Genomic DNA, 27,933 nt, shown 5'->3' on the forward strand with positions numbered 1-27,933 from the left:
TGGCGCGCTACAGCGTGAACCAAGTCTAGGGTCATTGTTCCGAGCGATTCAGCAGTGATGGCGGATGTGCTAGCCGGCAGCGTGGCGAACGGTGGTGTGACTGGCGCGAGCCTTCCAGGTGTATTCCACGCGGTGCAGACTGAGATGGCGATGTGGTTTCGCCTGACCTGCTGTCCAGACAGAACCATGCTCCCTGTCGCAGATTCGCGACATGCGGGCCGCGGAGGCGCGTATCTTGGCGTCTGAGATAGCCGCTGCGCCCCGCGCGTCGCTGCAGTGCAACGGCCGCAGAGTGACAACGAGGCCGCCAGGACACGGTCGCCCGCCGCGGAACAAAGAGGCGTCGGGCAGCGCTAGGGCAGGCGCAAGGAGAGCTGTGCAGCCATGGCGCCAAATACGCCATCAACGCTCGATGCGGCACAACACGGGAGGGGTGGTTCCACCAGGAGCGCTAGGCGGCACGTGACAGGCCCGCGCTTTCTGGATGCGAGCCGCAGCACGACATCCACTTCCCCACCGTGATCGCGTCCACAGGCAGTCCGGACGACTCCCGCAATTGCGCGCGCTGTCTGCATCGCGCCCCGCTCGCTTCAACATGGCATCGCAGCCCTACCCGCTGGCCAATATGGCCGTCTCGGCTGCAGTGGATCCCGCCTTTTGGACCCAGCCCCAGCAATCCGCCGACTCGTCGCCTCTGGCGCTACATCTGTCGCCCTCGGCAAGCTCTACCACTCACGATAGCCAGCAAAGCAACACTCCGCCCGCCCTGACCCCCAAATCTGACAATGAGCGTAAGAACAGTGCCACCGACCAGCAAAACGGCCAGCAGGGCGCCCAGAATGGAAACCAAGCGCGCACCTCCGTGGCCGTCGCGTGCGTCCAGTGCCGCAGCCGCCATCTGAAGTGCGATGGCGGCGTGAGATGTTCCCGATGCAGGGCTGATGGTGTAGACTGCACCTACATCAAGTCACGCCGTGGGTGGAAGGGAAAGAGGAAGAAGCCTGGGGAGAACGGCGCACCTGTACCAGGTTTGTAAACGGCCCTCCACGACAACCGACATCCACTCATATCAGATAGTGCCAGACCCGAATGCCCTTCCATCGGGTCCTGTGCTCAATACGAACCTTACTCCTACCAGCCACCAGGCGCTGTCGCCTGAGTATGCATTTGCAAATGAATTGGCTCTTGCAAACCAGCTGAATTCTCCTCACACCATTGGTCTCGTCACTCCCCCCAGTGCCACCTCCCAGCTCAACCTCAATGGATCCCAAAGGCTAAACAAATTCGGCCATCTGGGCCCGCCCACGCCTATCCAAGCGTTCTACCACTACTTTTACAACTCTCATCCGTTCTGCGTGCCCCAGCTTCAGTTAATGCAGCTTTTCAAAGACCGGAGAGCGCCTCTCCTAGAGTATGCTGTGCAGTATCTGGGATCATGTTACCTTGCCGAGATGCCCACCGACATGTACAAGGAGGCACTGAACCGAACCATTGACAGTGGCCAATTTCCAAGAGACGGTTTCTCAGTGCAAGCTCTGATTCTCTACGCCGTCGGTCTCCATGCCTGCAACGAAGTTCCCCGTTCCGCCCAGATCTTTGGCCTTGTCCAGAACTTAGTAGTAGAGCTCGGCATGAACCGTATGGACTACGCCCTTATCCACGGCAACAACGACCGCGTCCTCGAAGAAAGTTGGAGACGAACATGGTGGTCCTCCTACACCGTCAACGGCATGCTCACAGCCGTCAATCCAGGCGTGCAATTCCGCCTGAAAGACATCGCCACCGACGTCCCTCTCCCCTGCGAGGATCATCAGTACTTTTCGGGCGCAATACCCTACCCGCACACCCTGCAAGAGTACGATGACTCGGCTTTTGCCCCCGAGGAAATCATCTTCTCCTCCTTCACCTACCTCATCGACGCCATCCGTATCCTCGGCAAAGTCTTCGAAGTCGCCCGCCTGGATTCCCAATTCGAGTACCACGCCGTCGATGTCGTAGACTCATACCTCGTGAACTGGCGTCTGCACCTCCCCGCAAACAAGCTCGAGATCGTCAACAACGACGGCGTCATCGACGAGGTGCTTTTCCAGGCACACATGGTCAACGCCGGCAGCACAATCATGCTGCATCGCCCGCGCAGCAACCTTGGCTTCGGCCGTGTCGAAAACGTAAATATCTGCGTGCAGCCCGGGCAGGTCCTGCTGCCGACACAGACCCGCGAGATCCACACCGCCAAGTGCCTCACCTCGGCGGAGAATATCTCATCCCTGATCAAGCTCCCAGGCCAGCTTATCTATCACACGCCCTTTTTCACATGCGTCGTCGTCATGGCGTCGGTGGTGCATCTCTCCTACTGGTCGTTCCTCGTCCCCGACGGGCAGGATGACATCATCAAGCAGAGCATTCGTCTAGACGTGGGAACGCTGCAGCAGTACAGCCATACGTGGGACATTGCGCACGTGGTGCTGGGGCAAGTGCGCGGCGTAGCTCACACGCTGTGGAACAGCAAGAAGGCGATGAGCATCCATCTATGGAATAACATTGCCGGCGACGAGGTCATCAGGAATGTGATCGAGGAGGGTGCTACGGTACCTGTGCAGCAGTACAACCAGCTTATCGCGCCGTGAGTATTCCCGTGTCGATCTGTCTACGAGTACCTATGACTAACATGTGCACAGAATGCTCAAGTCGTAATGAGACCCCCGAGGAAGCTTCAACATACGACATAACATCTACCGCACCTACCCCGATCTTTGTAATCTATCCTACTGCGCACCTACATCTATAAGTTCATTGGTATATATCCAAAACAGCGCTATACCTGTTCTCTTCCCTTCTCCACAATCATTTCGCGACCTTCCAGCACGCATGTTTTTGTTGTTGCCTGCAGTTGGATATCGCGGAGCAATGGCCTTTCGTTATGATTTCGGAGTGGACCATGTAACCGCGGCTGGGGTTTTAATATTGTTAGCGGGGCGGGTAGAACAAAACTTCGCCTGTACAAGACGAAGAGTAGATTTATGAAAAACCATGAAAGCGTAACAATGACCTGATTGCAACCTTGTCCTTGGAATTACTCATGTGCTATCTTTCAAAATCCTGTTGTGGTTCGCGAGATACAGTTCCAAGAGACATCCACCATTGTTCACTTCACGAACATCTGACCGGATGTGTTGATACGGCCCCCACATCATGGCGCCGGTACAAAATGACTTAGATCATAACCAGTCGATACTCGGCACCCAAAGAGTCCAATAGACATGGAGCCAATCTCAGGCAACATTGCTAAGCTCTAATTATAAATGGGAATTGGCGGCCATCGACTCAGTCGAGCACGGACTGCTGCACCAAACGCTACGTCACTGCGTCCGGGGGGTTTGGGGGTATACGAAGTTTGTTCTAGGCAAAGACCGACGTTATGCGTTCTGGTTCTTGAGCTTAGACTCCAATTGACTTTCTATGACCAGCGACTATAGCATTGAAAGCTCGGCAAAGGGCTATTGGTCATGATCGAACCCTTTTCCGGACACGAAAGGATGCAATCGAGGACGGAGCTCCTGATATTGAACAAGGTATCTACCAAGAAGAGTCGATCGAAGTGAACTGAGTTCGACGTCACTGCCTTGGCCTGGACTTGTCTTGAAGCCTACTGCCAACGATATGGCGATCCTGTCTAATCGAGGCCTTCAGTGATCGCGGGACTGCGGCGTCCTGAAGCAGCGTACACGATCCTCCTCTCCTGGGCAGCATCGATACAGAATGGTGCCGTCGTATGGACCTCGTATGAACTGATGCCATGCAAGAGTCTGTCGTTCTTCCAAGACATGTCGTTGCGGAGGTACGAGAAGACTACTTTCGCCGGGTAGATATATAAGGAGCAGCAACTGGTACCAGATATCCTTACCCAGCAGCTACTACTTCAGCGCACTCGAGTCTACGACAGGAATTTTGTGCTCCCACCAAAGTCCCCGCTTCCAAGATGCAGCCCTCAACCGCCGTTGCCATTCTGGCTTTCGCCGCCGTTGCAGCCGCCACTCCCCTCAACAGCCTCTTCGCCCGCGAGACCGATCCAAAGCTCTTCACGCTCTCCCAAGAGCGCCAGCGCATCAGTCTCAACTGCATCCCCGGCGTGGGTTGCGAGCCTGTGGAAGTAACTGGAGGTGCGTACATACATATCCCGCGGTACCCCCTCACCCCAATTCCAAACCCGGCGTTCCTGCTGACCGTCTTTCCCACCCCAATAGCCACAGTATCCAATTACTGTAACGCTGGCGGCTGCGGCGCGCAGCGCTTCGCCGACTTCGAGGAGTCCTGGTGCGAGAAGGACCTCCCCTACTGCGACGACCGCACCTTCAGGCTTGTCAGCGCCGCGGAGGGGGACTGCAAGCGTGCTTTCGATTTGACGCCGGAGATGCAGGGACAGGGGTATGCGACTGTCAAGGAAGGTGATACTGTCGTGGGAACTTGCTGGGTCGACTTTTCAGAGCATTACGAGGGCGGTTCGTGTGCGGTCAACGTTGTCATCACTTCGGACAGCAGAGTCATTTGCCGCTTGGACTGATAGGTGCACGTGCATCGGGAGGGTGGCAGAGGGTGGTGGCTGGTAGGCAATGATGTGTATGCATCCCTACTGTGGTTATCTGGGAGCTGCAGTTTGGAGGGGATAATGCGCCGGCACCTTCAATGTTAATCGTAATAATACAAATGGGCTTCGTAAGCTTCACGTGGTGTTGGATGTAGCCTATGGAGACAATGACGTCAAATGCACATGCGAGGTTAGCAAAGCGTGCGCAAAACTTTTCGCAGCTTTCCCGAAGCGCACCTGCGCACGACAAGTGAAGCAGATGCCAAGAGTTGCCTTCTGTACATCACAGACACAATGGAAAGTGCGAAGGGTATGATCTCGAGCACGCCTCGAGGCTCTAATTGTTCATCGGAAACGCCAGCTATTCCAGCGTCTCATAATGGAAGGAAAGCTCGAAGAAAAGCTCCACCCACCCACACCTACTCCTTTCATCTAGACCCATTTTCGCTAGTAATGTTCGTTCGTCCGCACGCATGCTTGCCCCCAAACTATTCCAAACGCTAGATGCCCGTTATCATGCTCGTGAATCCGTCGCAGCGCTCGTGCAGCCCTTGGATGCTGCCGAGGCGAGTCCATAAGACCGTATCTACAAGTCAGCGTCCTCCTCGTCGGGCAGAGGCATCTGCGCGGCGTCCGCCATCTCCTTCTGGTACTGGTCAAGCACAGCCTGGTCGACCTGGACCTCCGGGGGGGCAAGGGCGGGGGCGGCGACAAACTCAAGGGTCTGGTTGCCGACGAGTTTTCGTGCGAGCCAGAGGAAGGGTTTCTCGAAGTTGTAGTTGGACTTGGCCGAGATGTCGTAGTACTGGAGGTTCTTCTTTCGGTGGAAGGTGATGGCCTTGGCCTTGACCTTGCGCTCCTTCACGTCGACCTTGTTGCCGGTGAGGACGATGGGGATGTTCTCGCAGACGCGGACGAGGTCACCTGGTATATTTGAGCAGATGTTTTGCGCTTTCGAAGAGTTGACTTACGGTGCCAGTTGGGGACGTTCTTGTAGGTGATACGCGAGGTAACGTCGAACATGATGATACCGCACTGGCCGTTGATGTAGTATCCATCACGGAGTCCACCGAACTTCTCCTGACCGGCGGTGTCCCAGACGTCGAACTGAATCTGTCCGAGGTTCTGCCTGCTATCAGTATGCCGTCTACAGCGCGCAGAAGTGTGCGGAACGTACCGTGGTGAAGCCGAGAGGGTGGACCTCGACACCGAGCGTCGCAATGTACTTCTTCTCGAACTCTCCAGTCAAGTGGCGCTTGACGAAAGTGGTCTGCCTCGATCGTTAGCCGCTTGTTGTGGGGGTTTGCGATCGCCCTGCGAACCGCCGCCATCGCAAGGCGAGCGCGCAAAAAGGCGACCAAAATTAGGAATCCTCACCTTTCCGGTACCACCATCACCAACAAGCACGAGCTTGAAGGTGGGGACGCTTCCCGCGGCTTCGGCCATGGTGTGTGGTGTGTTGTGGCGGGGTTATGAGTGATGTTGTGATTGCGCAGAAACTGCGGAAAAGTTAGATTCCAGCGGCCGGACGCGATCGAGGGTGAGCGGCGTGGACTCGTGGTGTGCGCGGGCGTACCTTTAATGGGCGAGGTGGGGAGCGAGGGGCTGAAGGAGTGCAGTGTCGTGGGGCAAGCAGAGGTCCATGTTTTTATGGCTAGGTGAGTTGGCCAAGCGGCCCGGGCGGTGAGGCTGGTTAGTCAGCCAAAAATTGCTTCACAGGCAACCGCCAGGCAGGCAGGCAGGCGACATAGCGCAAGCGTAGCCTGCGCACTCAACCCAAGCCGCTATGAACATTGGGCGAAAGCTGACACGTATTTTACTATGGAATGGATAGAGTAGCATGCGCCGGGATATCATGCCCATTCTCCTTGAACTCCATGCTATGCAATTCTACGTCCGCAAACCGAGGCTGCCCTACAACGGCAGCAGGTTGCATCCAAGCATCCCTCTGCCACCCCAGTTGCTCCGCGGCGTGAGGCGCATCTCGATTGTCTCTGCCGGGCCTGCAGCGCTGGGCCGCAGCGCCTTCACGATGATGGGAAGCTGTAGCCCGTTAGCATTGTCCACGCAGACGTGCAGCCCGAGCCGTGCAAGCTGGCTCGGGCATGCGCGCCCTAGGTATGCCATCATCACTCACCCCCTCGTTCTGCGACACCACCTGCGCGAGGCGTGCCAGCTTGTCGTGATTTGTCCAGTCAACCCAACCAAACTTTGTTATGCTGTCGCCTACCTGCAAGCCTGCTGTCTCGGCCGGGCTGCCTGCTACGACGCTGTTGACCTTTGCGAAAGGCGCTTCTACCGCCGCAGGTGCAGCACCGCCCGCGCTGAGCGAGAATGCAGAGGTGGCTGTGTTGTTCTGGGCTTGCTCTTGAAGACGCGCATGGTGCTCGTGCAGCCCCTTCTCGATGCGCGCCATGAGGTCCTTGTAGTCGTTCTTGAGCCGGATTATGCGTGCGCGCGTTGTTCGGACTGTCCAACCGTCAGCACACCTCTCTCCCCTTGGTGGCGGTAGTACTCTGAGCAACATCAACGTCTGCGCGCGGAAAGCCGTCGAACGTGGTGAGGGTCGTGTTCATGTTGACGCCGTGCTAATAGAGTAGTTAGACAAGTCTCCAGTGATGCGCAGAGTCAAGACCATACAGAATCAAGCACCTGTCCAAGAGCTTTGAGCTCTGCCTCGACGCGGTCCTTCTCCGCCATGAGCTCCTGCAGCGACAGCTGGTCCTTAGACACGCCATTTGAATACCCTCCAGTCGTTGGGCCCGAGGCCACAGTCGGTGCGTGAAGATCGTCCATAGATATTCCCATGAGCTTACCGAGTGTTGACGTTGGATTCTTTTCCAGCTCCAGGCACGGTGAGCTTGCGGGGTTTGGAGGGGAAGCTTAGAACACATTCGGAGGCTAGCGCTTCTCTGCCTGGACTTAATCGCGTCGACGTCCGCCATCTACGCGACGTAGTACATCAGAACATGTCCGCATAGGTACATCCGTGCGGTAACAATTCTGCGTAAGGACACATCGTAGGAACGTGTCGGCAATGGTGACTGTCTGATGCGCATCTCTAGATAATCATCCCTCGCAGACGGCGACACGAGCAGAGATCGACTACGAACAAGTAAGAGCTTGATGGCGACTGCCTCGCAAGTAGCTCCAAGTACAATGTCGCACCTGCTCGACGAACGAGACGGCATGTGCCATGACCTCGCGCACCGTCTTTATCTTTCCACTGAGACTTTGCCATGCCCTCGCACCTGGAGACACCCACGCGACAGCCCTTGCCTGCCGCTCATTCTTTTCCTCTGAAGCACTGTCACCGCGCGCCTTCCTTTCAATGCAAGTCGGCCCCTTTCCATGCTTAGCCGTTGCTGTCTCTCAAGACCCTTCTCGAGGCTCCTCTAGAGCACTCGTCGTTCCTTTGGCTAGCGACTTTGGCATCCGAATAATATTTATCTCCCATGCAGCGACAGCCTCCCCTACTTCACCGATGCAGTAGTGCCTAAACTGCCACCAACTCTGCAATGGCCTACGTGCTGTCCCTCCGGCCGCATAGCCCTCTTAAGCGCTCCTTCAGCGACAATCCCTATTTAGCTTCATGCTCACCACTCAAAGATGTCGCCTTTGGGGCTCTCCGCGACATTACCCCTCGAAACGCTTCCGCGTGCTCACTCTACTCCTTGGGCTCTGGCCAGGCCGGTGGCCAGCTTCGCGGAACGGAAAATACACCACCACCCGGCTCACATTCGCTGTTGGACCTGGTCCCGGAGACCGATGTTCATACCCACGTTGGCCTGAACGACAATGTACCTCGAAAGCGAAGCTGTGAGCTCAATCGTATAGCTCCTTCGTTCTCCAAGATTACGACTCCCACCTACCCTTATTCGAGAAGAGCAAAGATGACCACGCAAGGCTCGGAACGTCTATCAAGCGACCCTAGCTCACCGGAGCCTATGGTGGTTGACAATAACACCGACGACGATACCGATTTCTTCGACTTGTACGAAGCCATTCATATCCCGCTTCCAGAAGGACGCTGGTCGGACAACACTGCAAACGAAGCCCAAGTGAATTTGGAAGAACATGACGAGGATGTTGCCAGTCCGCAACCATTCCGACAATGGATGAGCACTCTGCGGTGTCGACACATACACAGACACAGGGATCCGGGGCCCGAAGTACCTTCCGTGGCAGTCGAGATGATAGATGACCAGGCATTACTGTTTCCGCCCGTTGTGCCGATCACAGAAAGAGCTCGACGATTCTCTGACTCCATGTCGTCGTCGATGGGATACGTTACAGCGATACATTCTGCATCAATCACTGTGGCCAGTGCCAGCATCGCTCCTCGATCCGATACGCCCGGGTTTGCAGACCATGTTCGTCTAGGAAAGAGAAGTAGTCATTGTTCGGAAGCACGGATATCTACTGAGAGCCATGGTGGGGCTTTGAGCACTATCATCGATGAAGGAGCTTGGCTGCGGTCCGCTCAGCGACGCAAGGTTGTCGAGGAACTCATTTCCACGGAGGAGAGCTACATTGCCGACCTCAAAGTTTTGGTTAATGTAAGTTTGCTCTGACACCCTGAGGAAACATCGGGAGCTGACAAATTCCAAGGATTACTTCATGATCCTCAGCGGCGTGCCCGCATTACCAGCCCATAGACGAGCAGCTATTCAACGAAATATCTCTCAGATTCTACAATTGCACGAAGAGTTGCTTGCTGAGCTTCATCAAGTGGTCCCTGAAGCAGACTCTACCCAAAGCGCTCATCAAGAGGCATATCCGGCCACCAAAGCGAAGCACATCCGTTTCCATAGCGCAGACCTGATGCCAGGACGGTTTTTTGAGCACAAGATCACTCGAAGGCTTCGACATTCGTTGGACATCGGTCGATCACCCGATCGGCGACCGCAGGGTCTAGTGACAGATACGAAAACCATTGGCGACATTGCTAGAATCTTCAACAAACACGTGTGTTAGTCTCCAACTTCAACTTCGTCCAGGCTAATATTTTGACAGATGAAACGTTTCTTCACGTATGAGGAATACGGTGCGCATTGGACCACCATGTCTCAAGATCTTACCTCGACGTGCAAAGGCCTCCATGGCTGGCAGGAGTTCGAGCGTGGAGTCGAAGCTCTGTCCAAGGTCGTTGCATCGGAGAACAATCGCTCAACAACCAGTCGCAAGGCTTTGAGTTTCCCGGATTTATTGATCAAGGTTCGAATCTACGCTGAGGTCTTGCTATATTCAGCTGATATCTCTAGCCAATCCAAAGGGTTTGCAAGTACCCACTCTTATTCGGTGATCTCTGCCGACATACACCTGTATATGATGATCCGGAAGCTCACGCCGAGATTGAGAAGGCGCTATTCCGCTTGCAAGAGACTATACGTGAGGTCAACAAGGCCAAGGACGATCCCAAGACCCGTCGCTTGATCGAAATCACCTGGCAACTGCAAGATCGTCTCATGTTCCAGGAACAGGTATGTTAGTTGCTCGAGGCTCGTGCAGCATACTGAACTGCATAGGCCATCTCAAAAGCGCTCGTCTTTCGGTTGCTTGGCCATGTCCTTGTCTGTGGTGTGCTTCATGTGGCTTATCAGACTCCTGATCGTGTCAAAGGACAATACATGGCTTGTGTCTTGTATAAGTCCTGCCTTGTCCTCGCCAATGCAGGGCGCTTCTTCACGCCGTATAGCGTTGTCGCATCAATCGCGCTCGCTAACGGAAGCATCGAAGAGACGGACAATGGACGAGGTAAGCTGTTTCGTCGTTCCTGAGATCTCAGCTCACTCGCGTGAGGTCTGCAATGCCATACCGCTCCACACTCTTGGAAGCTGGTGTTCGAACACGGCCATCGTTTGCATGAGATCATCATGAGCGCCTGCTCATCTCAGGAAGAGGAAGTCTGGAAGAAACAGCTTCGCCAACGTGTTGTATGCGAGACACATGAGTTCGCTGAAGGACAGTCGACTATGCAAGATATGTTCTCATCATTATCCTTGGACATCAAATCGATCGGACCTTTGTTTGGTCATGCAGACAGCCTGGTGCGACGCATGTCGGTCCACCGCGCAGCGACCCTAGGCTCGAAAACTCATTTGACTCAAGTCATTATCAAAAACACTCAGGCGCAGAAGTCACCAGAACCATCACCCCCGTTCGCACCGAACTTGGTTACTCGGTCGCAATCACACCTGTCCGCAACTCATGTGCCTACCTTGGCCCCGCGAAGGGCTGAGAGAACTCGTCTAGAGACTGCTTTGGAAGACGTTTGGACTAAAGACATCTTACCATTTCCAGGGATGGGGAACCGGAGGGTGGAGAACCAGTTCCGCGCATCGGCCAACTCGGTAATGAGGAAGCTCAGCATGGCGAGCATTGCAAGCAACTTCTCTCGGCGCTCGCCCAGCTTCTCCGGCGTCAGTAACACGCGCTCGGAAGACTCTATTAGCAGCAGAGTCCACAAGATGTCACACGGAAATCTCCGTGGACAGGCTCTTGCAGACCGTCGACCCGCTCCAGCTGTGGTGGACTTCCATACTGCGCCAGCTGCTTTTCTGCCTAACGATTTTGAGTTACCAGGCACAAGGCCCTCAAGCCGTCGGCGACGCCTTGCAAATCGAGCCGCAGGAACGGAGCGCTGGAGCGACAAGAGCACGCCCGGGAAACCTAAACGCACACGCCGTCTGTCCTCGCATCTGATCGGCCTGCCTCGGACGGACACCGCCAGTCGTGTTGGCAGCCGCGTCGAAAGCAGGAGCACTTCAATGGCGTCGCACAGCACAGCATTGTGCCCGCCCGACAGTAAATCCAAGCCAGTCAAGAGTCAGGAGAACGAGAAGAGCAACGGCAAGGACACTTGCCAACGTAGGACGTGCCAGGATGAGTCGTTTGGCTCGACGCCGCCAGCTAAGAAGTTTCTGAAGAGCAGAAGCAGGATCTTCAAGTTTTGGGTATGATTCCGCAAGAGGAGCGTAGCGAGTTAAATAAGAGTATTGCGAATCGTTGGATCGAGGAAGGTTTGGCTACGGCCGTTGGAAAACGCGAAGGGTGAGAGTCATGGGTATAGTGTGACGACCTCGACTATTCTTGCTCGACGCGAGGCATTCTATGGAACATATAGTGATTTCACGGCGCCTCAGGAGAGGATGGCGGGAATCGGCACATGCAGATCACAGGGCCTGCTGCAAGGCACACCCGCATACCGCCGTTGGTGAGGGTTTGCGTTGTTTACGGATATCGGATGGTCGATGACGTCACCCACACGTTGGGCACGCGACTTGAAGAAAGCACGCAAGCTCGCATATTGGATAGATGGCAATCAAATATGTGAATAGCGTCATCATTGCTCTGGAAATACGGAGAAACTTGGCATTTGCGTGTGTTTCAGCGGCGCCAGGGCACAGTGAGGCTCGTCCATTGTGGTGTGGTGCCTGTTCGGGCTTGGAAGGTGAGAGAAGGGCGGGTCTTGGCGATGACGTCGGACTCTCGCATGTGCCCCGCTGGAGCTGGGGAGAGCTACAAAAGCACACGTGTGCCCCTCACTCAGACCACTACACTTGCTTGACGACTCACAAACTCAATCTGCCTCTTGACAAGCTCGATCACACGAACCAATATCCAATCCAACAAAGTCACACGTTGAACACATCATGCCTCGCGGAAACGAACAGCAGACCAAGGTGCACTACAAGGGCAAGGACGAGGACTTCATTGTCTTTGTGGAGAGCACGGATGCGGTGAAGCAGTGGAGAGGGGACAAGAGTGTGCCGTTGGCGCAGGTTGTCGGCGGGTGGAAGGTGTTCATTACGCACAAGTACGTTCTTACTTTACCTGTCAGCCTTGGACCGGTCTTTGGGGAACACCTCCCCCTTTAGAAGACATGGAGGATGCAGTGAAGGTGTTTGCTTACGCAAAGGATATCGCTGACGCACGGAAATAGACACGGCAATCAGGGCATCCTTGACACGGCGTCGCACAGCGCGCTCGAGAACGAGTTTGGCACGCACAAGGAGGAGGACGTCGTGCAGCAGATTCTGGAGAAGGGCGATTTGCAGGAGAGCGATGTAAGCTGCCCTCACCTTCCTTGCCCTTCCTACGTTGGTGGGCAAAGGTCGATGTTAGAGATGGATATAGGTGCTAATACGATACGTCACAGGCCAGGGAGCGCCAGGGCGACACCAACATCACCAAGGGACCCAGCATTGCTCACTAGAGTTCTCGACAAGGACACGGACGGCATTGCATGGGCGTGAACGAGGATATATGACATTGGTCAGCCACGCCCGCTCGGTAAAATGAGGGACTGGCAAGCATGGCATAAGATCTCGACCTCTGCTGGAATGCGAGGGATGGGATGGAATCCATTTGGAGGAAGGCACACCTACGAACGAATGAAATGAATTGAATGAAAGCATCTACATGAAAAAATAAGCCTTCTTGTCTCGAGGTATGGTGTGATGAGGCCTGAACTTGGCAACTCCGTGCTCATAGACTTCAATATTGTGCCTCGCCATGCAGGCATTAGCTCCTCACCGACTGACGCCGTACGCGGTGCTTGCATGCATTTTGCGCACTTTGGTAGCTTTAATGAGGCTCTGTTGTGAGATCATACCCGATCAAGAAGCTGGGTTGCAAATGATCCGGAGTAAAACCTTAGCCTTGTTGGTCTCGATCGAGGGGGACGCCGGATGCGGCATACAATCTCGAGCTGAAAAAAGATATCTCCGAAGAAGAGCCTCAATCTGGTCCGGCGAGGTATAAAATGGTGGGGTGAATGCGGGTTAGCTAGTCTCACGTGGGGTAGCGTCCGGTGTCGATTCTGGAGAAGTGCGCTTCTCTAGCTTGGATGCGGGGCAGAATCAACACGATACAAGTCAAGAATGTTTGCGAGGCTGAATATGTTCGTTCCATAGTTTCTCTCTATGAATCATAGAGATGCTCGAGCAACTTTTAGTGCCCAGTCTGAGTAGGTACACTGTTCCATTTCACGAAACATATTGAGTGCCAAAAGAGGAATTTCGGTGAAAAACAAGAAGCAAGGGGCCTAAACCAAGAGGCCCGTCTCACCGGTGAAATTGTACACCACCCCCGATAAGTATCAGCGTCCAACCAATTCATCTTACATGCATATGGGACAAATGAGGAGAGGAACTGGTAAATCTGCGACGCCTCTCGATTCCGATCTGCAGGGAGAGCAAGGCGCAGTAGCGTTGTAGGGCAACATCGCCGTTCACCCTCAACAAAGCGCGTGCGTATTCCGACAGTTGTGAATAGCCTATGAATGACAGAAATGTCATCTCTGTCCTGCGATTGCAAGCGAAGTTACGCCACGCAACCCACCACACTCATTCCAATCGTTCCGACCGCAGATTACTATGATAGGCCAATCGAAAGTGGCTGCCTAGATCGATGCAGCCTGGCTGCATGCAGACTCGTGCACATGATTATCACCCTAGTGAATGATTATTCGAGCGCTCCTGGGTCCACCGTTTGCCATTTCGGTAGCCAGTCTTGCTGTTGCGTTGCGCGCATACGTGTCGTGGGCGGCCGCTTCGGTGTATATAAAGTAACCTTCTCCCGCACATATTGAGCAAAACACCAGGTTACACCTGATTTCAATTCTTTGTGACTTCACTTCTCTACCTCTGCTCCGAAATGGCAAGCTTCGAGGTCGCTTTCAGAAATGACTCGGTTGAGCAGGGCGTTTTTGACGCTTTCAATGAGCACGCCGGTCAGCAGCGCATTGAGACCAAGCAGCGAATGCTCAACATCATTCGCAAGTGGTACAGCCAGCATCACGTCACTGTTGTGGATTCAGCAAGCTGCTCGCTCCTGGAGTTCGCTGCTGCAGGGAAGGCGACATATTCGCACGAGGCCGATGATGAGACCTTCAATGCGACCCGGCAGTGGATGCCGGTGGGAAGCGGCGTCGAAAAGAAGACGCACCCTGGCAGGCTGCAGGACGAGTTCCACTTTGCTAGGTATGCCACTACTTCCAAGCATTGGGTCAACCGTACTGACATCGACTGGGTTCCTATTCGAGTGGGACGGCAAGAAATTCCTTCTTTTCCACCTGATCTACCGGGACCCCTTCCAATCCCCAACTCGCTGCTTCTACATCCTGCATGCACGCACCCCATCGGGTGACCCCAACGTCCAAGACGGCCACTGCGTCGAGACCGATGCCCTCATCCTTGCCGCCGGCAAGTGGACCTCGCTCCTTCACGAGGAGATCTGGGTATTCGACAACGGCTACTGGGAGAAATCCAAGGAGCTGTGGAAAGCCGTCGAGGGTTCCTCCTGGGATGATGTCATCCTGGACCCAGACATGAAGGCTGGCCTCATCCAGGACGTGCAAGGCTTCTTCGATAACCAAGCTCTCTACGCACAGTACGCGGTTCCTTGGAAGCGTGGCATCATTCTACACGGCGTCCCCGGCAACGGTAAAACCGTCTCCATCAAGGCGCTTATCAACAGCCTCTACGCCCGGCCCGACCAGGTATCCTCCCTCTACGTCAAGAGCTTCGAGACAAAGTGCAACACAGAGCAGTATTCAATCCGGCAGATCTTCCAGCAGGCGCGGCGCTGCGCGCCCTGCCTTCTCATCTTCGAGGACCTTGACTCCCTCGTCGATGACAACATCCGCAGCTATTTCCTCAACGAGGTCGACGGTCTCGAATCAAACGATGGTATCTTGATGATTGGATCGACAAACCACCTCGACAAGCTCGACCCCGCCATCGCAAAGCGACCCTCTCGCTTCGACCGCAAGTACCACTTCCGCCTCCCTGGCGAGAAGGAGCGCACACTTTACGCGGAGTACTGGCGGCAGAAGCTGCTGCGGCGCAACGATGGGCTGGAGTTTCCCGAAGAGCTGTGCGGGGTTGTAGCGCAGCTTACCGAGGGTTTCAGCTTTGCGTATCTGAAGGAGCTGTTTGTGATGGCACTGCTGAGCCTTGTTCGGGGTTTCAAGGGCGACGACTTTGAGATTGTGGATGCGGCGGAGGCGGAGAGCGCGCCGGAGGAGGAAGCGCCGGCTGCTGAGGCTGCGTCTGGAGCTGCGGCAGAGGAGAAGAAGGAGGATGTGTGCGAGTGCACGAAGAAGTGTTATAAATGTGGGAAGGCTGTTGTTGAGGAGTCCGAGGCAAAAACCAAGGCCGCGCAGAAGAAGGAGAAGGAAAAGGACGCCACGAAGAAGCATATTGTCCCTGCGGTTGACATCCCAGAGCACTTGGGCGACAACCTCCTGCTCAAGGTCGTGCGCCACCAGATCCGCATATTGGTTGCGGAGATGGACAACACTGAACCGGAGAAGTGGAAGAGCGGGAAGAAGGAGATGAGTGCAAGCGAGGACTACGCCGCGAGGTATCGGGCCATGATGAACAGGCGGGCCGCTAGAGGCTAGGTGGGGATTTCATGGCTAGTGGTGGATTCCTTTGGGTAAAACTGATGCTTTTGGATACGGCCTCATAATTATGTAGTGGTCTAGTAGATGTGTATCGGTATAGACGGATACTCATGACATCGAAGGCTACAGGTTCTGAAGAAAAAAAGACTTGTCCCCTTGGACTATAATGCTTTACAACTGGAAAACATCACATGATGCTGTTGAAAATAACTTTCGTACGAAGCCTTGAGATCACTTATCATCCATTCAATGAGCCCGCACAGCGCCCCCGCACCCATCCAAATATCTCACAGTGAATGTTGTTGTAGAGATTTATCGCGCCATACGTTCTTCGAGGAAGTGATTCGATCCTCCTCCACACACACAAGCACATGATGCCAACTTATCTCTAATTTAAATGCTCCGAGGCACCATACCGTCATGTAAGATCCGTAAGCCCCTTTTAAATCTGGTGGCCCTCTACGCCACTCCGCCATACTTCGTATCGTGGAAGCTCTTCAGAAAACCAATTCGAGGCAAGGTGAGCACGTAAAGGGGTTGGTAGCAGGCCTTTTGGGCTGGCCCAAGACGTGCTCATGAACCGCCCATATCCTCGCTTTTGAATCGCTGGATTTTCACGAGTACGCGCCGTCGTTCGAACAGGGTTTTAACCGTCACAGCAAAATGCCATGTGGCGATAAATTCCAAGATTCGTAGCCATCCAGGCCCGAGCAAGCTCACATGCGTTTGCTGGGAGTTCAATTTGGAAAGTCGAACATCCTCCTCTCGGCAAGGGCATTTCGCAGTCACACGTGTCTTTCCACAGTAGTGCTCCCTGAACGGTATTCAGCTCGAAAGCTTGTCAAAGACTTTCAGAGCTGCCCTCGTGGCAACGCGGATTCGATTATCTATGGATATGTTCCCGAGGTGATAATCGAAAGGAGCAACGTGTTCTCCAAAGCATAACCAGATCGACAGTTTGTGCATCATTCAAGATGAAAATGAAGATTGGCAGTATGAAGCTGTCAAGATGAGCCATGTGTATTCAAACTCTTACTTGAATATTGCGGCATCGGATTCCCTGCATGGCGATACTGGGTTATGCTTTGATGACAGACCAGATGTGCCCAATGTCTGGAAAGTGACGTTTCCACCTACGGGGACAGCACTTAGTGCTGCGATGCCATGGGAAGACCAGAGCAAAATTAACAAGTTGTATGTCTGGAATTGCATTACAAAACGAACGAGAGCACTCATCGAGGAGAGTCCACTCGCAAAACGAGCCTGGACGTTACAGAAACGTCTACTTCCGCCAAGAACACTGTACTTGAGGCGTGAGCAGATTGCTCGGGAGTGCCGCGTCTCTACTGCATACGAAGCGCTGCCTGAAATTTTCGAAGAAGGTACCATTGGCCTGTCTCCTGAGAACTTTGCGCGGGTATTACAAGACTATGATCCGCTGGAAGACATTGATAACGTCAAACTCTGGTCTAATATAGTGGAAGATTACAGTAAGAGAAGTTTGACACATGGTAGGGACAAACTGGTTGCCATCTCGGGTTTGGCAGAGATGCTTGCTTCTGTTTATGGTATGGAGTATGTTGCTGGATTGTGGGTCAAGGACTTGATCAGGCTACTTTTGTGGCACAAGAGGCATCTGGAACCGTCGATCCCCAGCAATAAATCAGCAGCATACCGAGCGCCATCTTGGTCTTGGGCATCAGCGGACCGTGAAGTAGATATTCCACAGGGATTCTTAGCGCCACTTGGGGGGCGAAAACGTAATTGGTCCTGATCATCCTTCCTGGCCACACCCAGCCAAGGTACTCGGCATGTCTTCCTAGTGAAGTATCTTAGCACTTATTAAGCTTGTTTTATAGCGCGACTAATTCTCCGTCTCAGAAGCTGTCACAGTATACCCTGAAAATCGTTTCGACGAGGTCACAAGCGGCTTCATCTACGTTCGTGCTCAAGCCTTGTTTCGAGGGAGTTCATTGCCTATCCAGATTTTGATCTCGAAGCAATTAAGGGCGAGTTGTTGTTACTACCATTAGCGGCTGGTATCAGAAACTATCCCAACGATTATTAAGAGCTTCGAGGCCTCTTCCTCGAACACGTGGAAGAAATTATTTACCGGAGAAAGGGCGCATGACGTATAGGAGGCCGCTATTTGAACAAGGTCTTTGAGGAGATTACTCGAGTAAATCAAGCCTGGCAAGTCCGAGGGGCGGATCGCTTCTCTATAAGAAGTGAATGTAGTCTAGACGTCGGAAAGCACGCATGCTTGTGGTATGGCGAAGCTTACAATGTGAAAATAATTTATTGAAGGGACAAGGCTAAATCACAGAAGCTTACGCAGATTTTCAAGCGTCAACCTGAGCCCTCATAGTTTCCGCACTACCTGGAAGGCTATGGTTCTATCAGGCATGTAAGGGGTAGTAGTTCACTTAGTCGGACTATCACAGACCGAATATCTCAGGGTATATTTTCCTGGATTCTCGAGCGGCCTTGTGAATTCTCGCAAATTCTCCATCTAATTCATGAACCTTTGGCCATTCTCGCCTTCTAAACTCCACTCCACACCGGCGGCCCCGGAATTGTGTAAGTCTGGACCATATCAGCAGCTGGGTCTTGCGGATGGGAACTTGCGCGCTTACAGTCCTATTCGACACATTTGGCGCATAGATATCAATGTTAATCTCCGGCTCTGTGCACCATCAGCAACCGCCCTCCCACCGAGTGACTCAAGCATCACTTACGATTCATGCTCCACACCCCCGGAATCTTCACCAGGTACTCCTCACCCGGCTCCGCACTCCCCTCACCCCCCACATCCAGATGCGCACACTCCGGATAGAATTGCGGCTTATTAGCACTATGCAAACTAATAATCTCATGCCTAACCAGATACTTCCCCTTCTTCAACCCCCTTGGCACAGTCTCACTCCACAAACTCGGACTCCCATCCCAGTTCGAGAACGTCTTCTGGAACCAGTTTCCCAGCTCGATAGTCCCATCCTGCAACCCCCGCTCTCCTATCTTGAACCAGTCCGCCGTTGAGGAGTCAAACGTGTGACAATCGTCGTTGGTACAGCGCGCCATCCAGGCGATCATGGGGCCGACGGTGTGTACCCAGTACATGTAGACGGCGGTGATGTTCTGGCCGGGGAGGATGGGGATGGAGGAGCGGGCGGGGGTGCCGGGGGTGTTGCAGGAGAGGGAGATGTTGGTGGTTTCGAAGATGGGGTCGTTGGTGATCCATTTTCTTTGGACCATCCATGGAGCAGCGTCCTGAAAGGTTTGATCGTCGAAGGGGGAATATCTTTGGGAGATGTTAGCAATGACAACAGGATGGTATCAAGCACTGAAGGTACCCTGGATACCACGTGTCGCCGACGGTGTAGTTTAAGCATCCGCCGTGGGCGGAGGTTTGAGCTGCCAGCCAACTGGCCCCGAGCATAACAGTGAGCCACATGCTTGTGGATACGCGAGAATTTCAACAGAACTCGTCAGTATCACGACAACTCTATCAAGGTAAGATCACGAAACGTATGCGGAAGTTCCCGAGCATGTGGCACGTAATCCACTATGCGAAATTGCGTAGTACAGCCCGGAAAACAGTCGGAGAATGTTGGAGCTCACAGATCCAAAACTTTGCGAAGTGTGGTGGTCGGAAGTCACAGTATCTCCCCACATCCCCAGGTCTGGCAGTATATAAGTCCCGCATTTGATGCGACCAGTCTAGATTAGATTGTCGGTATGCTTGCTGTGGGTAAATAGGTTAACATCCCGGTCTCTGCTTCACGCAATCTATGGGAGAAGCACCTGACGTCCTACTCTGGAACACAAGCGAAAAATCGTGGGGCTGATTTTGCAGGAGCTTTGTGGAAGTGATTGTGTCTGGTATATGGCAGCATAGGTGAGATCCACCTGGGTGGAAACGTGGGGAAGCAAGGGTGTATGTTGACAGCCGGCTGATATTGCTCGAGGCTTAGCCAAAAGCTTGATGGCAGATCCCTGTGCATCTGCCTGCCAATGTCACAGCTGTAAAATAATTACCATGACACATGAACTTGGTACAGTTTAGAAAGAATTTATGAAGCTTTTCGGGTCAATTCAACTTTCAATTCCCACCAACCAAATTTCCACCAATGCACAAGGCCCCGCTTGTGGTGGGGAGCGAGGCATGATACATAGTCGACCTTCGCATCCATATCAGAGAGGCTTCTAGAAGAAAGCAGTATGCCCATGATGCGTTGTGGAAATCTTGTGGCATTGTTATTGCATGGAGTCTCTGCGCTCGCGGCGTCGCTAACGCAGGTGACGAACTACAACAACGATGCGAAAGCAAAGCCTGGCATGTGGGTACCCCGATGCACAAGACAAACAAAACTGATTCCGCTATTAGGTGGGTATACGTCCCAGACACTGTGAAAAGCGATGCGCTTGTCGTTGCGATCCATTCCTGTCAGTCGTCTGCGCAAAAGTATTTCCAGAACAGCAAGATCCCATGGCACCAGGGATCGGACAAGAAAGGCTATGTGACGGTTTGGCCGAGTTCCACAACTGAATGTTGGGATGTATCGAGCAAAGCTTCGCTCACCCACAATGGAGGTGGTGACTCGAATGCTATCGCGAACATGGTACAGTACCTTTGATCGTCGTCAAATTTCGATCTATAACCATGTTATAGATCAAATACGCTATCACGCAGTACAAGATTGACCCAAAGAAGGTTTTCGTAACGGGTGGTTCATCAGGGGGTATGTCTACAATGTTTTCTAGTACCATGCGTTGGCTAACCTCGATCAGCGATGATGTCCAATGTCATAGCTGCGACCTACCCTGATCTCGTCACTGCCGTATCTCTCTATTCCGGTGTACCGGCTGGCTGCTTTGTCTCTTCCTCTGGAGCTGCCGCCGCATGGAATAACACCTGCAGTGGAGGAAATAGCAAGGCAAGTCCCGAACAGTGGGGCAACGTAGCTCGGGCCATGTACCCTGGATACACCGGTGCACGCCCTCGCATGCAGATCTGGCATGGATCGACTGATGGCACTTTGTCACCCAACAACTATCAGGAGACGATCGACCAGTGGACGAACGTATTTAATGTTAGCCTCACGCCAACATCGTCGAAATCGAACACTCCGGAGAAGAACTACAGAACGGATGATTTCGGTCCGAATGTGGAAGGTATCTGGGCTCAGGGTGTTGGCCATTCGGTTCCATCGCACCTTGATGCTTCAGAAGCATGGTTCGGCCTCTGAGGCCTCCCGCGAGTGATGAACTAGAACTTCTAAAGTACAAAAGAAATACCATGCAATGAACTCGTCCGGCCCCGCTTTGAGTCGCTTGACAAGAGATTCTGATAGGCCACTGATCCAAGACACAAGTGGGGAACTTTGGTAAAATCATCGTACGATTTGATTTTATGGTGGAACGCGTCGGATGATTTAACGGCTGTGAATGATTAGAGAGAGAAACTAACTAACCATTTCCAGGATAGATCAATCCTGAAACTCGTGCAATTTTCTACTTACAGCGTGTGACAGTGGTTGACAGTGTCGATTTCTGTTCGATGTTAGATTTCACAGTCGCAACTAGACAATCATGGAAAGCTAAAAAGTGATTATGTTGGTATTCATCAAGTGGTATATTTACAATCATACTCATATCGACTACTCATCACAGCAAACTTTTTGCTCACCATTGCCAATTTCATATCCCGCAACCAAGCTTAAAACCTCTTCAGTTGCGGGCTGCCCTTGCATGCCGGTGCACTGAACTGGGTCTCCACAAAGACCTTTTGCATGCCATCCGCCTTCTCATCAAACTTGTAGTAAACCTTGTCGAGGTCCTCGAGCCTGACACGGTGCGTAACCATTTTCAGCGGGTCAATCTTGCCCTCTTCGACCATCTTCAAGAGAGACTCCCAGTAGAGGTGGACGGGTGCTTGACCATTGCCGATGAGACGAATACCACGCTCCATCAAAGATCCGATGTTGAAGTGGTTCGTGAAACCGACGTACACGCCGGTGATGCCGCAGCTGCCGAAGTTACGGGTAGATGTAATCATTTCGTTGATCAGCTCGCTGGTGTCGGTCTCCAAGCCAAGCATCATCTCGAAGTAGTGGGCCCAGCCCTTTGCGTACTCGCCTGCCGCGCACTCAATGCTGACGTCAGGACCGCGGTTATTGCACATTTCCTTGAGCTTGCTTGTAACGCTCTCACCCTTGCCCAGAGATGAGAAGTCAAGTGTGTCGACATTGGGGTAGCGGTCCTTGACAAAGTCCAATCGCCAGTTCTGGTCGATCATGATAACACGCGAGGCACCGTTTATCAACGAGAATTCAGCTGCCATTTGTCCAATAGGCCCAGCGCCCCAGATGGCAACGACATCACCCTTCTTCACACCAGTATCGACGACTGCGTGCCAGCTGGTGCAGAGAACGTCGGAAAGGTAAAGGCCCTTCTCGTCGGGGACGCTATCGGGAAGAGCGAGGAGGTTGACATCACCATAGGGAACACGAGTGTACTCTGACTGGCCGCCGGCGAAGCCGCCGGTGAAATGTGAGTATCCGAACATGCCGGCTGTGCGTCCACCGTACATGGCGTTTTCGATAGTGTTCGCGTTGGTCTTTTCGCATTGCGAAGACAACTTCTTGTCGCAGTAGTAGCAATTACCGCAGGCGATCTGGAACGACGCTACAACGCGCTGTCTATGAGGACGTTAGGTGTGCTTTCGCGCGTGGCGCAACGTGTAACGTACCCTTTCCTCAACTTTGTCACTTCGCTGCCGACCTCGTCGACAATACCGCAGAACTCGTGACCGAGAATGTCGCCTTTTTGAAGCTCCACAACGCTTCCGTGGAGGAGATGCAGGTCGGAGCCGCACACGGTCGAGCCAGTGATCTTTAGGATTACGTCTCTGGGTTCCATGATCTTAGGTTTTGAGACCTCAATCACCTCAACCTTGTTCTTGCCCATCCAGGCGAGCGCTTTCATCGTGCCCTCGCCAGCAGCATTCGGCGTGATGTCCGGGTTCGTAACGTCTTGTACAGTGGTAGCATTGTCGCCGTGGCCAATGGCCTGCTCAGCCTTGAGAGCTGCTTGGGACATAGCCATGTTGGGCGATTTCGTTAAGGTAGAATGTGCGAAGTAGGAGGGGTATCACAGTAAGTTTTGTAGAGAGAAGTATGAATAGAAATCACCAGAAGGCGGGGAATTTCAACGATAATAACCACAAAGCAATACATACCTATGACATAGCTACAGGTGATCCTCTACGGTGCAGTGCGCTCACGTCCCGTGCACGGCATATTACTCGTCCCTGCAATACACGCTCGAAAGAGCGAACCGACACGTCATGACTTATTCAAAGAGCCGTCGGCAGATGGCTTTCGGCGGCCAACGAGATGAGAGCGTCAGGACGTTGCCTCGTGGTGTGCAGGGGCTGTCACATCGCTTGGTGGGAACATCGAGATGGGATTTCGAAGAATGTCATGTTGACGCCATCGGTCCACAGTCTTGGCGCTGGCTTGGTCAGCAACGGGTGCCACGTGCTAAGTTAGTTAATGGTTTTAACTCGGGGGTTGCGGCCGTGCCTCGGCATCGAAGACGAGGCTACAAAGGTTGTTCGGAGGGTTTTCATTATGCGCAAATCTTTGTCTTGATATTGACGGTGCGAAGTTCGAGAGGGAAGACCTAGGTACGCAAGTTGGGCTCCAAAATCGGCTCTAGTGCACGAGGATTTTGTAGGTCTTATATCTTTCCAGCCAAAAGAGCACCTTGCTGGATCCCGGCTCCTTGGGTGTGATCTGGGTGATTGGACGCGTACCAAATTATGAAAAAATTGCTCGCATACGACCTTGGGATTTAGAATAGCACGTGCCGCATCTGTCCCCATCAATATTCATCTTGGGGTTTTGCGCCTGTGCTAGGCACCGTTCCCTCATCAATGATTACAGCAACTTCAACATCTTCGACCGGCTGTACGGAATTCGAAGTGGAAACGAAACAGTGCAACAGGGCTCTCGGCTATAACACAGGCGCATAGTACCGGAGTGGGTGATGGAGGACATGCCGTTTTCAATATCCACGAGTGCTGGCCCATCCGTATGCTTTCATGCTGTTTAAAAGTATTGGGTGTATAATGTGCATCCCTGCGTAGCGAGACGCACGGTGTGGCGAGACAAACGAGGGGTACTTTGACTTTTAGTAGCTAAAACATCGTACACAGAGCGAATACCGCTGTAATTATTTGAAAATAGTCTGCTGTAGCTAATACGAAATGTCTATAATCTACTCTTCCCTAAAACTTACCTTTACATCGTTGCTTCTGAGCCTGATTTGTTCTGCACCTTCTTTTGTTGCATGATAGAGTTCCCTTTCTGCAGTGCTAACGTTAAGCATTTATTGCTCTATATTTTTATAGATAGCATTATCTAAGCTGTAGAAAAACCCCTCTAGGCCGCTATGTCGATTGGTACTTCCAGCGGAAGCGAACCACTAAACCCTGCTAATACAAGGTGACTCTACAGGTATTTTACCATCAAACTAGGGTCTGCGCATCGCTCACGTGTACCGGAAGATAAGTAAATCCAGTTCAGGATTGGGAGCAGCACCAGAACTCAGCTGGCCCGGCTCTTGTTTAGTGAGCTAAAATCTATCAGGCCAGGCGTCCCTGCCAAACCTCAGCCTTGGCCATGGCTCCCGTCAACCAACTCAATTCTCTGAAAACACCAGAATTCGCCACCTTAGAAGGTCCTGGCAGGAGCGGGCCGGTCATCCTCCTTGCTAGTTTCATCGGAGGAGATCATCAATTTGACGAGGTCTGAGGTGGCCAATCTTCAGTGCCTCCCAATTCAAGCGGCAGCATCTCACCGTCACTAGAGCAGCTCGAAGCTTCGCTGCAATAATTTAGTGGGCTACGTTTTTTTACCTCGGCCCTCAGCTTTTTATAACGTGGTGAATATAAACATGTATAGGATAGCAAGGTGCGTTAACGTTGGTAGAAATCTTGTTTGCGCTTTGTAGGTTTTGTTCAGCCTTGCTCCGCCACATGCTGCGCCGCCAGCCCCATATGACCAAGGACAGCCTGCTGCAGCTGCCTGATCACTTCTCGCGCCATCGCTCTTCCACAACTGGACTCCTCCACGCAACAAAGGTCGCCATTGACCGAACGAACAGACTCCCGTGTGCCAGAACTTGTTCACGACTCAATGCGACTCCTAAGGCTCAGCGGCGATAACGAGCTCAGCTTCACCGAAGACATACATGACGACAACGAAATTCCTCCCTACGCTATACTTTCGCATACTTGGCAGAAGGATGAAGAGGTAACATTCAACGAATTTCCGAATGACAAAAGTAAGAGCAAGGCGGGCTATGCCAAAATCCAGTTCTGCGCACAACAGGCCAATCGCGATGGTTTGGAATACTTCTGGGTGGATACCTGCTGCATCAACAAGGCAGATGCTATCGAAGTCCAGTGTGCGATTAACTCGATGTTTCGCTGGTACCAAAAGGCAGCGCAATGCTATGTGTATCTCGCAGATGTCTCTACGAGGAAGCGAGATGCAGATAGTGAGACCTTTAAGTATACCTGGGAGCCGGCTTTTCAGCGAAGCCGATGGTTTACCCGAGGCTGGACCCTGCAAGAGCTCCTAGCTCCTCATACTGTCACATTCTTTTCGAAAGAGGGGCATCGGTTAGGTGACAAGAAGACTCTAGAACAACGCATCCACGCCACCACAGGAATCCCTATCCGCGCCCTTCAGGGGGCTCCTCTAGACAAGTTTAGCAAAGAGGATCGATTATCGTGGTCTAAAGGCCGCCACACAACGCGCAAAGAAGACAGAGCATACTCATTGCTAGGTATATTCAGTATCACTATGCTGCCAAATTATGGCGAAGGCGAAGAGAATGCCTTCAAAAGGCTTCATAAAGAGATCACGGAGTCATTAGGCGGGAAGGCACTGCGGCTGGACAACGGCCAAAGGCGGATACTATTGGATTCCTTGCAATTTGACCAAATCGATGCACGCCAGATGACTATCAAAAACGCCCACACCAAGACATGTAAATGGCTATTAACAAAGCCAGAGTACATCGACTGGCTCGATATAGCCAAACTAGGGGAACACCACGGCTTCTTGTGGATCAAAGGAAAGCCTGGAACTGGAAAATCCACCTTAATGAAGTTTGCTCTTGCTAATGCGTGGGAAACGATGAAAGACAGAACTGTTGTCTCCTTCTTCTTCAACGCCCGAGGTGAGGACATGGAAAAGTCTACAATAGGGACTTATCGGTCACTGCTCCTGCAACTTCTCGAACGGCTTCCCGCTCTCCAGTTCGTTTTTGAATCGGTCGGTCTTTCATCGTCGAGCATCAGACCAGATCACCAATGGGGCATCGAATCTCTCAAATCGCTATTGGAGCAAGCTATACAGAGTCTTCAGTCCTCTGTAGTCTGCTTCATTGACGCCCTAGATGAATGCGAAGAAGAGCAGGTCCGAGATATGATACAGTTCTTTGAACGCGTCGGCGAGCTCTCAGCGTCAACTAATATCCGTTTCCAAGTTTGTTTTTCGAGCAGACACTACCCACACATCACAATCCAGAAAGGGATAAGTCTAGTCCTAGAAAGGCAAGAAGGACACAGTCAGGACATCGCCAATTATCTAGAGAGCGAGTTACGGATGGAGAAGAGCAAAATTGCGCAACAAATACGAAGCGAACTTCAAGAAAAGGCATCAGGGGTCTTTATGTGGGTCGTTCTTGTTGTAGGCATCCTGAACAAAGAGCATGACCGAGGTCGTATCCATGCACTTCGGCGAAGACTGCAGGAGATTCCCGGCGACCTCCACAAACTGTTTCGCGATATATTGACCCGCGACTCGCACAACAGAGACGAGTTGGTACTGTGTATACAATGGGTGCTTTTCGCGAAGCAGCCATTGAGTCCAGAGCAGTTGTACTTCGCTGTTCTTTCTGGGGTTGAGCCTGAAGCAGTATCAAAGTGGGATCCTAACGGGGTTACTAGAGATGCGATCAAACTATTCATACTCGATTCATCGAAAGGCCTGGTCGAGATAACGACATCTAGGAATCAGACAGTCCAGTTTATTCACGAGTCAGTAAGAGACTTTCTCCTGAAAGAAGACGGTCTAGGCAACGTCTGGCCTAACCTCAGGAGCAATCTCCAGGGCAAAAGTCACGAGCAGCTAAAACAATGCTGCCTCACCTACATGAGGATGGATGTTTTACTTCCTCTGAAAATCCCTAACAACCTTCCGAATGCTTCATCGCAGCAGGCCAAAGACTTACGCAAATTAGTTAATGGAATGTTTCCTTTCCTAGAATACGCCGTGCGGAATGTCCTTTACCATGCAGATATGGTAGAAGGAAGTGGTATTTCTCAAAGAAACTTTATCCTAAGCTTTCCGCTAACGTTCTGGATTAAGCTGGACAACTTATTTGAGAAGCATCAAGTACGTAGGCATACGGAAGAAATGAGCCTGCTGTATGTGTTAGGGGAGCGTAACTTGTCCTGCCTTATTAGAGCACACCCATCCGCCATCTCTTGCCTTAAGGTCGGAAAAGAGCGGTATGGACCCCCTCTCTTCGCAGCCCTGGCAAACAAAAGTAAGGAGGCCCTCCAAACGTTTGTGGGCGCTCTCTCTAAGGACATGCTTTCCGTAAGCTATCCTGAGGAGATCCACTCCCAGTATCGCGAGGAAGGAGGAGATCATTACCTTGAACGGAGCTTCAAGTTCTCACATCGAAGGAGTGTACTATCCTATTTGGCGGAGCTTGGAAATAAGGTAGCAGTCAAATGGCTTCTGGAGAAACGCAGGGTCGACGTCGACGCGAAGGACAATGATGGGCGGACACCGCTATCTTGGGCAGCATGGGGCGGACAAGAGGCCGTAGTCAAGCTGCTGCTTGCAAC

At 52.6% G+C, this 27,933-nt stretch overlaps 12 protein-coding genes across 12 annotated transcripts; 8 read left to right on the forward strand and 4 right to left on the reverse strand.

The window, feature by feature from the left end:
• Positions 1–595: 595 nt before the first annotated feature.
• Positions 596–2,694, forward strand: CC84DRAFT_1176010 (uncharacterized protein; the record flags this gene model as incomplete). Its single annotated transcript, XM_018180185.1, has 3 exons — positions 596–1,028; positions 1,078–2,623; positions 2,679–2,694. The coding sequence occupies 3 exons, from the start codon at positions 596–598 to the stop codon at positions 2,692–2,694; spliced, it is 1,995 nt and encodes a 664-aa protein (XP_018036283.1).
• Positions 2,695–3,805: 1,111 nt separating this feature from the next.
• CC84DRAFT_1205584 (uncharacterized protein) lies at positions 3,806–4,574 on the forward strand. Its single transcript, XM_018181983.1, has one exon. It carries the CDS (start codon positions 3,980–3,982, stop codon positions 4,559–4,561), a length of 582 nt encoding a protein of 193 aa, XP_018036284.1. The 5' UTR covers positions 3,806–3,979; the 3' UTR covers positions 4,562–4,574.
• Positions 4,575–5,004: 430 nt separating this feature from the next.
• Positions 5,005–6,183, reverse strand: CC84DRAFT_1164335 (ras-domain-containing protein). Its single transcript, XM_018178465.1, has 5 exons — positions 6,162–6,183; positions 5,963–6,084; positions 5,763–5,855; positions 5,557–5,710; positions 5,005–5,509 (listed from the first exon to the last, which is right to left on the reverse strand). The coding sequence occupies exons 2-5, from the start codon at positions 6,029–6,031 to the stop codon at positions 5,172–5,174; spliced, it is 654 nt and encodes a 217-aa protein (XP_018036285.1). The 5' UTR covers positions 6,032–6,084; positions 6,162–6,183; the 3' UTR covers positions 5,005–5,171.
• A 207-nt stretch (positions 6,184–6,390) lies between these two features.
• Positions 6,391–7,461, reverse strand: CC84DRAFT_1164337 (putative 26S proteasome non-ATPase regulatory subunit 9). The gene is made up of 4 exons (XM_018178466.1): positions 7,226–7,461; positions 7,101–7,173; positions 6,723–7,054; positions 6,391–6,628 (listed from the first exon to the last, which is right to left on the reverse strand). Exons 1-4 carry the CDS (start codon positions 7,379–7,381, stop codon positions 6,500–6,502), a joined length of 690 nt encoding a protein of 229 aa, XP_018036286.1. The 5' UTR covers positions 7,382–7,461; the 3' UTR covers positions 6,391–6,499.
• Positions 7,462–8,031: 570 nt separating this feature from the next.
• CC84DRAFT_1119465 (uncharacterized protein) lies at positions 8,032–11,676 on the forward strand. The gene is made up of 6 exons (XM_018175552.1): positions 8,032–9,144; positions 9,197–9,553; positions 9,602–9,802; positions 9,850–10,068; positions 10,114–10,342; positions 10,388–11,676. The coding sequence occupies exons 1-6, from the start codon at positions 8,104–8,106 to the stop codon at positions 11,545–11,547; spliced, it is 3,207 nt and encodes a 1,068-aa protein (XP_018036287.1). The 5' UTR covers positions 8,032–8,103; the 3' UTR covers positions 11,548–11,676.
• A 564-nt stretch (positions 11,677–12,240) lies between these two features.
• On the forward strand, positions 12,241–12,785 carry CC84DRAFT_1050439 (putative RNA binding protein; the record flags this gene model as incomplete). The annotated part of the gene is made up of 3 exons (XM_018173466.1): positions 12,241–12,404; positions 12,531–12,654; positions 12,747–12,785. Coding segments are annotated over 3 exons (327 nt in total), but the record flags the coding sequence as incomplete, so codon positions are not given.
• Positions 12,786–14,191: 1,406 nt separating this feature from the next.
• CC84DRAFT_1164341 (proteasome-activating nucleotidase) lies at positions 14,192–16,121 on the forward strand. The gene is made up of 2 exons (XM_018178467.1): positions 14,192–14,570; positions 14,620–16,121. Exons 1-2 carry the CDS (start codon positions 14,246–14,248, stop codon positions 15,993–15,995), a joined length of 1,701 nt encoding a protein of 566 aa, XP_018036289.1. The 5' UTR covers positions 14,192–14,245; the 3' UTR covers positions 15,996–16,121.
• An 826-nt stretch (positions 16,122–16,947) lies between these two features.
• On the forward strand, positions 16,948–17,772 carry CC84DRAFT_1244714 (HET-domain-containing protein; the record flags this gene model as incomplete). The annotated part of the gene is made up of 1 exon (XM_018184161.1): positions 16,948–17,772. A coding segment is annotated over one exon (825 nt), but the record flags the coding sequence as incomplete, so codon positions are not given.
• A 770-nt stretch (positions 17,773–18,542) lies between these two features.
• On the reverse strand, positions 18,543–19,437 carry CC84DRAFT_1090620 (glycoside hydrolase family 61 protein-like protein; the record flags this gene model as incomplete). Its single annotated transcript, XM_018174363.1, has 4 exons — positions 18,543–18,584; positions 18,635–18,684; positions 18,737–19,299; positions 19,352–19,437. 4 exons carry the CDS (start codon positions 19,435–19,437, stop codon positions 18,543–18,545), a joined length of 741 nt encoding a protein of 246 aa, XP_018036291.1.
• A 791-nt stretch (positions 19,438–20,228) lies between these two features.
• Positions 20,229–21,247, forward strand: CC84DRAFT_1196187 (acetylxylan esterase-like protein 1 precursor; the record flags this gene model as incomplete). The annotated part of the gene is made up of 4 exons (XM_018181441.1): positions 20,229–20,338; positions 20,386–20,620; positions 20,671–20,740; positions 20,790–21,247. 4 exons carry the CDS (start codon positions 20,229–20,231, stop codon positions 21,245–21,247), a joined length of 873 nt encoding a protein of 290 aa, XP_018036292.1.
• A 470-nt stretch (positions 21,248–21,717) lies between these two features.
• On the reverse strand, positions 21,718–23,105 carry CC84DRAFT_1187026 (S-glutathione dehydrogenase; the record flags this gene model as incomplete). The annotated part of the gene is made up of 2 exons (XM_018180897.1): positions 21,718–22,699; positions 22,750–23,105. 2 exons carry the CDS (start codon positions 23,103–23,105, stop codon positions 21,718–21,720), a joined length of 1,338 nt encoding a protein of 445 aa, XP_018036293.1.
• A 241-nt stretch (positions 23,106–23,346) lies between these two features.
• CC84DRAFT_1176020 (uncharacterized protein) lies at positions 23,347–24,036 on the forward strand (the record flags this gene model as incomplete). Its single annotated transcript, XM_018180186.1, has 2 exons — positions 23,347–23,661; positions 23,860–24,036. The coding sequence occupies 2 exons, from the start codon at positions 23,347–23,349 to the stop codon at positions 24,034–24,036; spliced, it is 492 nt and encodes a 163-aa protein (XP_018036294.1).
• Positions 24,037–27,933: the final 3,897 nt, after the last annotated feature.

The sequence above is a fragment of the Paraphaeosphaeria sporulosa genome (genome assembly GCF_001642045.1).
Source record: "Paraphaeosphaeria sporulosa strain AP3s5-JAC2a unplaced genomic scaffold CC84scaffold_5, whole genome shotgun sequence".
Taxonomy (NCBI): Eukaryota; Fungi; Ascomycota; class Dothideomycetes; order Pleosporales; family Didymosphaeriaceae; genus Paraphaeosphaeria; species Paraphaeosphaeria sporulosa.

Bases quoted from the DNA above. Each gene is read 5' to 3' on its own strand.
- CC84DRAFT_1205584 (XM_018181983.1), top strand. From the start codon at position 3,980: ATGCAGCCCTCAACCGCCGTTGCCATTCTGGCTTTCGCCGCCGTTGCA.
- CC84DRAFT_1164335 (XM_018178465.1), bottom strand. From the start codon at position 6,031: ATGGCCGAAGCCGCGGGAAGCGTCCCCACCTTCAAGCTCGTGCTTGTT. The intron at 5,856-5,962 runs GTGAGGATTCCT...CGATCGAGGCAG, and splicing joins GTGATGGTGGTACCGGAAAG to ACCACTTTCGTCAAGCGCCA. The intron at 5,711-5,762 runs GTACGTTCCGCA...GATAGCAGGCAG, and splicing joins ACCCTCTCGGCTTCACCACG to AACCTCGGACAGATTCAGTT.
- CC84DRAFT_1164337 (XM_018178466.1), bottom strand. From the start codon at position 7,381: ATGGACGATCTTCACGCACCGACTGTGGCCTCGGGCCCAACGACTGGA. The intron at 7,174-7,225 runs GTATGGTCTTGA...CTACTCTATTAG, and splicing joins TTGGACAGGTGCTTGATTCT to CACGGCGTCAACATGAACAC. The intron at 6,629-6,722 runs GTGAGTGATGAT...AACGGGCTACAG, and splicing joins TGGTGTCGCAGAACGAGGGG to CTTCCCATCATCGTGAAGGC.
- CC84DRAFT_1119465 (XM_018175552.1), top strand. From the start codon at position 8,104: ATGGCCTACGTGCTGTCCCTCCGGCCGCATAGCCCTCTTAAGCGCTCC. The intron at 9,145-9,196 runs GTAAGTTTGCTC...ACAAATTCCAAG, and splicing joins ACCTCAAAGTTTTGGTTAAT to GATTACTTCATGATCCTCAG. The intron at 9,803-9,849 runs GTTCGAATCTAC...TGATATCTCTAG, and splicing joins TCCCGGATTTATTGATCAAG to CCAATCCAAAGGGTTTGCAA.
- CC84DRAFT_1164341 (XM_018178467.1), top strand. From the start codon at position 14,246: ATGGCAAGCTTCGAGGTCGCTTTCAGAAATGACTCGGTTGAGCAGGGC. The intron at 14,571-14,619 runs GGTATGCCACTA...TGACATCGACTG, and splicing joins GGACGAGTTCCACTTTGCTA to GGTTCCTATTCGAGTGGGAC.